The 9,690-nt window shown below is 29.4% G+C and overlaps 1 protein-coding gene across 7 annotated transcripts; it reads left to right on the plus strand.

The window, feature by feature from the left end:
• The first annotated feature begins 101 nt into the window (after window positions 1-101).
• On the plus strand, window positions 102-8,524 carry LOC145189909 (uncharacterized). 7 transcript variants are annotated; one of them, XM_090089519.1, is made up of 11 exons: window positions 102-290; window positions 780-868; window positions 977-1,119; window positions 3,627-3,679; window positions 3,867-4,028; window positions 4,166-4,285; window positions 5,777-5,842; window positions 6,043-6,208; window positions 6,600-6,661; window positions 6,908-7,248; window positions 7,399-8,524. In XM_090089519.1, exons 1-11 carry the CDS (start codon window positions 165-167, stop codon window positions 8,438-8,440), a joined length of 2,370 nt encoding a protein of 789 aa, XP_089945645.1. In that variant the 5' UTR covers window positions 102-164; the 3' UTR covers window positions 8,441-8,524. The 7 variants fall into 7 exon arrangements, with proteins under 7 accessions (XP_089945645.1, XP_089945646.1, XP_089945647.1 ...); XM_090089520.1 differs by having other exon boundaries at window positions 6,603-6,661; XM_090089521.1 differs by lacking the exon at window positions 102-290 and adding an exon at window positions 410-541.
• Window positions 8,525-9,690: the final 1,166 nt, after the last annotated feature.

A 9,690-nucleotide genomic window follows, 5' to 3' on the forward strand; every position in this document is an offset into this window, starting at 1 on the left:
TTATTTTTGTTGGCGAATAGGAACAGTGTATTAAATTTGAAAACACAATGCAATTATACGAGAATGTGCGATCATTAAATAAATAGTTATATAAAGTATATAACGTATCAAAAAGAAGCATTGACAAAAGGCTTTAAATATAAAGTAAAAACATTTCAAAGAAAATGGCCGACTGGAATGATTATTTTGCTAAGTCTAGGCCTCCTTCAAATCTTGATGAAGCGAAAAGAACTATTCAAGATTTTGCTGTAAAGCACAGGCAACTTGGCAGGCATATTGTTCTTGTTACCGTGAGTAAAATAATTAATTTTCCTCTCTGAAATTATGCAACTATTCGAACTCAAGCATAATTAACTTAAACATTCGCATGCTTAAATAAAAAATTATTTTTGCATAGATTACGTGACTTAAAATGATGAACTTTTTTATATATTAAAGCCGTAATTAAATTTGTTTCAATATTTGTAGCACTATCTCAACCTATTCTAGCTAATCATCTCGTATACTGCGTGTATAATGGAAGTGTTGATAAGTTCTCTAAGTAATTACTAAGTAAATTTTAAAGTAATTGTATTACTCTTGTAGTGCTTACATGTTGCTTAAACTCTATTAAAACACTACAAGTAAATGTGATACAAGGAAAAAAGATACATTTGATTTCAAACTTTAAGCAGGAAATAGAAGTACATGCAGTCTATATCTATCAAGTAATGTGTAAAATGAAACTTAAGAAATGAGTTCAAGTTAACTTTCCAGCCTGCTTTTTTTTTATTCTATAGAGTGGTGGAACTACTGTGCCTATAGAAAGCAATACCGTCAGATTTCTTGATAATTTTAGTCAAGGAACAAGAGGAGCTTGTTCAGCAGAGTATCTTTTCTATACTTAGATTTTGTTTTTCCATGCTTCCATGATGCTTTTCCTTTTTTTTAAACTTGTTTTTTAAAATCTTCTTTTTCTTCCTGAACTTTGTTCAAGATATTTCTTATTGCATGGTTATGCAGTGATCTTCTTGCATAGACAAAGGTCTTATGAACCCTTCTGTCGTCATTTTGAAGGGCATAATGCTTTAGACTTGTTAGAGCCTCAACTTGATGCAACTGGAAATTATCATGTGGCAGGTAATAAGTCTTTGTTTAAATTGATAAAAAATCTGTATGATATACATTTGAATTTTGTTATTTTCCTGAAATAATTAAGCTGATTCATGAACCTAATTTTTTTCTGTTGTTTAAAAATGAAATATTGTAATCACATTTACAATCTTAAAAAATACCAAAGCCTCTCTTTTTCTAATAATTTATTTAAGGTTATGTAAAGTTTTCTTTACCCATAATTTTAAAACTCTTATTTCAGAAAAATACTTTGAATTATTACATCACTTGCATCTTTGTATGCTAGGCTGAAATTTATTTAAACTTAAAAAATTAACTTTTTTTTAATTCTCTCTGTATCATTTTTCACAACAATTAAACAAAAGATTAGCAAACAGTTTAATTAATAAAGAACAGTAGTGTAACAAGGTGTGTGTGTGTGTGTGTGCTTGTGTGTTTTCGGTAGATGGAGCCGGCAAAGCTTTTTTTGGGGCAGCAGATTTATAAATCTTCTTATCTTTTTCCCATCACTAACTGATTACCATAATGCATTGCTTAAAATTTTGTTTTAAAAAGCATTAACTGTTTACAATAATGAGAAAAAGGAAACATTTTAATGAAGTAGTGCTACATGTAGTAAGCTAAGAGTTAAGTTTTTGTGGTACAGCAAATTAGGTTCAATGTTCAGATATTTTGGTTGAATTAAAAAAACCCATAGTTGGTTAAATCAACTGTTCAAATTTTTAAAGTCGGCTAATTTCAATTTTCTAATTGCGCAATTTAACCGAAGTTGATGAAAACACTAATATGTATGAAATATCACTGGCTGAAAGCTTTTGCATGTCACTGTATTTAAAAAAAAGACTAATGGCTTATAATTATTATGGAAACAAAAAAATATCAAAATAATACTATTTACATTAGTGAATGAATTAATTATTAAAATTATTGTATATGTGCAAAAAGCACACATCTGGCCATTTTTTACTTCAAGAAAAATCATTAATCTACATGTTCTATAACTGAATTAAATTATGTTGATATTTTATAGTCATACCCTTTACAGCAATAAAAGCTGCACAATAATGTGGTATTAACTTAATACAAGCAGGTGGAATTTTATCCCAATCTATCTTCAATAACTTGAATAATACTGGTTTATTTGAATATTTATGCTTTCAAACTTGAAGATCTTGCATTTCCCATAAGTGATTAATTAGGTTCAAGTCTGTTGATTGTTATAGGCAGTTTAAAACTTTGATGTGTTAGGGGTCTTTATTCTGCTGAAATATCCAAATTGTTACAGCTCCTTCACTGTGTTTTACAGTTGGAATTTGGTACAGAATGTCACATCTCATGCCAATAAGATGTTGTAAAAGTTGTCTACCTTCAGTTTCAAAAGGATTAAATTTAGATAGATTTGAGAAAGCCACTTTTTTCTAATCTTTTTAGACCTATAAAATTACAAGATTCCAGAAAAAATTTGCAATACCTCACATGAATTGTATTATTTTGTTTCAACCCTTAAAAATATTAGGACTGTCATTTAGATTGTAATAAAATTTTGTTTCTGGTAATCTCAATATTTATCATTTATCAGCTCATTATCTGATTGTCCAAATTAGGTGATCTTCTGTAAATTTTAATGAACCCTTATGAAAGCTTATATCTTTTAAAGATTAATGGTTTTTTATTACCTATATGACTGAAAAATCCCACATCATTTAGTCTTTGTGTCACAGTACTGCAACTAACATTAGCTAGGTTTTCATCCTTTAGCTCGCATGCTATTTTGGCAACAGTTTTCTTGACAATTTTCTTGATTTGTGTTTCTTGGTCTACTACTACATGGACAATCTTTTAAACCGTATCCATAACAGTATCTTACAATAATATTATACATGGTTGATTGACCTATCAATAATAGTGAAGTAATTTCATAAAAAGATTTTCCTTCCATTAAAAATTTTTTACTCTTTCACAAAATTGGATTAGCATATATTTAGCCACATATATGCTCTCACAACCTTCTATGCATTAAATGTAATGATTCAATGTGCTATTATTTGTAGATGCATCTTTGAATGTACTTCTGCATCATTGAATATGCATCTGTATCTTTTGCTATATTATTTTGTTTCCTACATTTCATCCTAAAATCTCATAATGATTATAAATCATTATTCTTTTTTTAAAAGTATTTTAGAATTAAAAATGTCACTTAAACTTGATCATTAGTGTTTTTTTTTTAAATAAAAGAAATCATTAGTATTTTATAAAAATAAACTAAAGTATATCATGTATTTATGTATGTATGTATGTATGTATGTATGTATGTATGTATGTATGTATGTATGTATGTATGTATGTATGTATGTATGTATGTATGTATGTATGTATGTATGTATGTATGTATGTATGTATGTATGTATGTATGTATGTATGCATGTATGCATATATGCATATATGTATGCATATTTGTATGTATATTTGTATGTATGCGTGTATGTGTATATTGTATTTTATTCACTAAGTGGATGAACAAAGAGCACCTGGGTTAGCTGAAGTTGTAAGAAGATATAAGGAGGTAAGTTTTTTTTTAAAGAAAAAGTTGAAGAAAAACTACTTCATTTTATGATGTTGACAATCTCTATTTCATGAACATTTAACAAACAAAATAGTGGTAAAAGTTATAAGAACTCAATGATGTAATAACTATATTTTTTTAAAAATATAGTTTTGATTTTACTCTTTTAATGTTTGTTAAATTTTAGGTTCAAAATGGCTGCCTACTTTTGAAAATTGGTTTCATGACATTGTCAGATTATTTATTTTTATTACGTGCTTCAGCTGAAGCTTTGTCATCATTAGGCAGTCATGTGATGTTCTACTTAGCTGCTGCAGTGTCAGACTTCTATATTCCTGAGAATGAGCTGGTACGCTTTGTCTAAGGCTTCTATATGTGAAGTACTATTCTTAAATTAGGACTCAGAAATTCAATTTTATTTCTTGTAACAATTGAATTACCTTTAGTCATAAATTAATTGTTGGGTTTTTTCTCTTTAATTTTTAGCATGAGCATAAGATTCAGTCATCAGATGAAGGTCTTACATTACACATGACACCAACACCAAAAATGTTGACACCATTAGTAAAAGAGTGGGCAAAGAATGCATATGTTGTTTCTTTTAAGGTACATCTTAGAATTTTTTGAAAAGCCTACAATGTTGATATTAAAATGAAAAGCCTACAATGATGCTATTAAAATGAAACTGTGATTGTGATTTTTTTAAATTAATTAACTTTAAATTTTGTTAAAAAACTAAAATCAATATGATGAATTATCAAATACATGGCTTCAAATACACCAAATGTAAAAGGTCTATAGAAAAAACAAGTGTTTGCTAGGAATTAAATTCAATACTGTATACCTTATGTCAAAAAAGAAAGGTTTTTCAGGTAATAATTTATTTTTGTAAGCAATTTATTGAAAGAAATATTTTATTTTATTAGTATAAATTGCTTACAAAATTGAATTTATTTGAAATAAGATTGTAAAAAGCAGTACTATCAATATTTAATTCTTATGACTATTGTAAAAACAATTCTTTAAAAATCAGTTTATAATTAGTTTTTTGTGACAACAGTGAAAAGGGAATTAATGGAAGCAGGGCTTAAAACTAGAATTGTCGATAGGAAACCACTAGTTTGGCCCCAAAATAATAGAAAAAGACTACACTTGACAAAATAACAAGACTGATAACTGTTAATGACTGGAAACATATTCTTTGGGCTAATGAGTTGAAGTTCCAAATTATTGCTTAGAAGGGAAGAGTATTTCTTTAAAGAGAAGTCAGTTAATAGTTAATAAAACAGTTTGTTGTGCTGACTGTAAAATATGGTGAAGGTAGTCTTATGGTGTGGGATTGCTTTTGTGGTAATAATACTGGTGGTATTGTTAAAGTTGATGGAATGATATCTAAAAAAGTGTTTTTAAGTGTTAAAAAAGTTATGCCATTTCTTCAGAAAGTTGAATAATTGAAAAACCATTGATTTTTTAAGATGAACCTTAAAAATATTACTCATAAGTTTGAAGGTACCATTTAAATAAATTAGAAAATGATAAAATAATTGAAATGATTTGGCCTCCCCAATCCCTCAATCTTTACCTATTGCACTTTTATGGGATGAAATAGATGGAAATTTAAAAAAGTTAATGTGTACCAGTGAAAAAAATGTGGCAAAAAAATTAAGAAAGAGTGGCACAAAATTGACTTGTTTTGCATATTAGAAATTATTGGGCGATTGGCCATAAATATGTTAACTGGCCAAATCATTACATTAATATATCGAATGACAGATCATTTCAACGAATGACGAATTATTACATTATTATGTCGAATGGCCAAATGACAAATTTGTAAAGTGTTATTTGCTACTAAAGGTGGTAGCATAGATCAAACCAATTTATAAATTAATTAAATGTGCATATTTGATTAACAGTAATAGAGCATATATTTTAAGCGATTTTACTTTCTTAATTTTTCCCCTTATTTATAAGTAAAACACTGAAATACTTGAAAAGTATTATAAAATAATTATGAATGGTGTGTGTATATAAGGTGCTGATGCATAACACTGACTGCTGTATGCATATAAAGATTGTAAATATTTTGGCCTTTAGCTTGAGACTGATGTAAATATTATATCACGAAAAGCCAGAGAAGCACTTCAAAAATATAATCATCAGGTATTCATTTTCTTTTACTTATCTGGGATTTTACTAATGCAGTTTTAAGCAAATGCTTTATAAACTATTAAAGTTTTTAGAAACAATTTGATAAAAACTTGATAAAAACTTAATCTGTTAGCAAACACAAGTGTAAGATGTTTTCTGAAGTTTCTATTTTTTTTACGGTTACTGTTTGTATTTGCATAATCTAATTTTAGGTTGTTATTGCAAATATTTTACAAACTCGTCGTAAAACCGTTGTGCTTGTTACGCCTTACGATGAAACTGCAATTTGGATGAGTGATCATGAATTAGATTTAGGGAAAGAAATTGAAGAGAAAATTGTGAATGAACTTGCCAGACGCCACCTCCAGATTATTTCAGGTTTCTTAAATATGCTATCTGTGAAATTTTTAAAATGCTTCCTCATATTATAAACTAAATATAGATAATCTTTTGATAAAGAGTCATTACCTAATCAGAATTAAAGATTTGACTAAATAAGAATTCATCAATGTTTTTCATAAATATTCCTGTAAAAAGTTGCAGCTAACTGCAAGAAGTTAGAACGAAATGAAGAATTAACAAGTTATGATGTGAAAAATTGTTACTTACCACACATTTAGTTTTCCATTTGGCTAACTCCATGTTCTGTGTGTGTTCTGTCATGTTCATATGGTTTACAAGTTTTGATACATTATTACTTAGGTGCTTAAGATTATTATAGGTATAATGAAAGTATATGCCTACATATTCATTTTATATTTTATTTCAGCAGCAATTGATGCAACACAACAGGGCTCTACTTTAGTGAATGCAAATTTTTCTACCCAACAGGTATAACTGTCACCAAGAAAACATTAAGTAACAATCTTATATGATTACAATAAATTTACACTGATGTGGTTTTCTTTGTTAGTTAGATTGTCTAAAGTTTTTTGTTACAATTGTCTGTCTGATTAATTGTCTTTAATAGACAAGCTCTAGCGCATGTTGTTAGTTAGAGTATTATTTATTTTGTAAAATAAGTTATAAGCTCATTACATGAATTTTAGAATAAAATAAAACATGTTGCTGTTTCAGTATCAGACACAGTTGCCAATTACTTCACTGAATTCAGTCATGCCAGGGTTAGCACCTATCAATGTCTATAATACAATTAACACAAAAACTGGTGTCCCTAATGTCTTATTACACCTAAAAAGCTCTGGAGAAGCAGAACTTAATGCAGAGATCTTAGGAACTAATCTTCTGAAACGTTCTATGTCAGTAAAAGAAGAAACAAGTGGATTAACTGCAGAAATGCAAAGGTTTATCTTTGATTTCAAATCTCGACGGGTGAATTTAGGATACACTCAAGATGATGTAGGGAGAGAACTATCTGCACTCAATGGTCCAACATACAGTCAATCTTTTATATCAAGGTGTGAAGCCTTTAATTGTTGTTAAAAAATGAAAAAGTTGGAGAGTATTGCTAAACAAATGTGAAATTAAATTTCTATTCTAGTGATTTTTCAAAAGTTAAAATTTCTTTCAAAGTATTTCTCATTTAATTAAATTTTTTTGTTGCACAGGTTCGAAGGTAAACAGTTAGGTATGAAGGCAGCAGAACGTATGCGACCTATTCTGGAGAGTTGGATTCGTACAAAAGAAGACGAACATAACCGCGGAAACAAGTTCACAAAAAAGAGGCGAAAAAGAACAAGCTTTTCGCCTGAATTCATACACACGTTAAATGAGTTTTTTGAGAAAAACCCGAAGCCTTCTGTCGAAGAGATGGAAGAGATAGCTTTGAAGATTAATCTAGACTTAAGTACAGTAAAAGTGTGGTTTTGTAATAAAAAGCAAAGTCTAAAGCGATCAGTATCTCACCCGAATTCTTTGCGTCATGAGTTAGATACAAAACGCAAACGAAAGAGCGAGACCGATATTTCTGATGTTTTACCATTTCCCACACAAGGAACTATAAAAACCTATCTACCAGTATCTACTCCAACTGGTACTGTTAATCTTCCATTCTTTATAAATCAAGATGATAATAGTATATCTATTGTATCTGGTACATCAAGTCAAACTGGACACCACAATCCAAACGGGGTACCTCAGCAGTTAGTCCACCTTTCTCAACTTCCTATACTTACCTCTATGGCTGTCATGAACAATGGTCTTTCTTCAGCAAACGCAACCGAAGTTAATGCCACTCACATACTTTCTAACGCTCGTCTACTTTCTCCTGGATCAGTCATACATCTTCAAGATGGCACTCTGGCTACGCAAACACACATGCAGCCTATCAACAACACTTCTAATTTAAGTGATGGCAGTGTTATTTTGACAGACAGTATATCACAGAATTCAAATTCACTCTCTTCTCCAACCTTAAGCTCTAACCAACAAGCCAATGAATTGCACCTCTTGACAAGTTCATCGTCGTCAATCGCTGTTTCATCTGTCCATCAGCTAAATGATCCATTAAATGATGGTCAGAGTGAACAAAGCGATAACGCTATATCTTTAGACAGCAGACACAGCTTAAAACATAAACGGGAAATGATTAAAGTTGCAAGGCTTTTACCTCGACTTCAGACAGATAAACTAAATGATGAAGGGTCTTGATATTGGATTTAGGATAGGATTGTAAAATTGATTTTTATTCTAATAGTTTCCTACTCAATTTCTTAAGTAAGAAATTCAAATTAATATTAGCCTAGTTTTTTCGTCTTGACTAATGGTTCTTTTACCAATATACTTATGAAAATGAGTTTTTCATTCATGATGTTGAGACTAAATCACCTTTAGTTAACGAATTGATTTTTTTTGGATAGGTTCAGTATTGGTCAAGTTTCCAGACTCTAGCTGAGACAAGTAGGCTGGGAACATTTTTTTAAACAAGGATCTTGAATTCAATGTTACGTTGTACTTACGTTATGAATCTGGAAAGTAGTTTTTTTCTGTCAAGTATCATCACTTTTGATTTTTAAGAGCATCACTTTTTTTTAATCGCCCTGATCTAAGGAAAAACATATGCAAAATGTTCATTTTGTTCATATGGCAATTTAAAAAAATGCACCAAAGATTTAGTTACTATTTCTCGTTTTCTAAAAATTCAGTTAAATTAATTCGTAATTTAAATTCACAGAAAAGTAACAAAATGTAAATATAAAGTTCTTGAAATAAACTGACAGTAATAAGCGACGTTTAAATACGTCACGTTACAATAATAAACGACGTTTTTTTTATTTGGTCTATTTTGTTTGGCCTATTTCATTATAATTTGGAATCCGTTTTTCGATTCTATATCGGTATAAAAAGCTGAAATACACTGGGAGAGAATTTCAGCAAAAAATAGACTTAAGTGACACTTAGTAGAAATGCCTGACTGTTTATTTCAGAGCTCCAGCGTAAATCTTATTTACATGGTAAAACATGAGCGTAATTCACGAGAGGCGGTTTTGATCCCCTTTATATCATGTCATGGTTCGGAATAAGGCAATAACGCATGTATCCATACACATTTTGCTGTTTGTTTTCAATAAATGATAATTTAAAAAAAGGTTAACAGTAGGGAGTTTTGTCACGTGACATTTTATCTCGGAAAAAAATATATCGAACGTTTTTGAAAAACTTCGTCCAAAAAACGCAACAAATGATTTTATGTAGGTGTCGAAGAATGAAAACCCACCCATGAAAATAAATACTATATATAAATATATATATATATATATATATATATATATATATATATATATATATATATATATAGATGTTATTTTTTTTAGAAAAGGTTGCACTACAATAATTTTTTTGGGGACATCGTTTTGCTTTAGAATTGATAAAGTTATTTAACTTTAAATGTTTCAGTTTTG

Source organism: Hydra viridissima, unplaced genomic scaffold, assembly GCF_058129835.1.
Source record: "Hydra viridissima isolate aposymbiotic clone 2 unplaced genomic scaffold, HvirCarnegie_v1 scaffold_6, whole genome shotgun sequence".
NCBI lineage: Eukaryota > Metazoa > Cnidaria > Hydrozoa > Anthoathecata > Hydridae > Hydra > Hydra viridissima.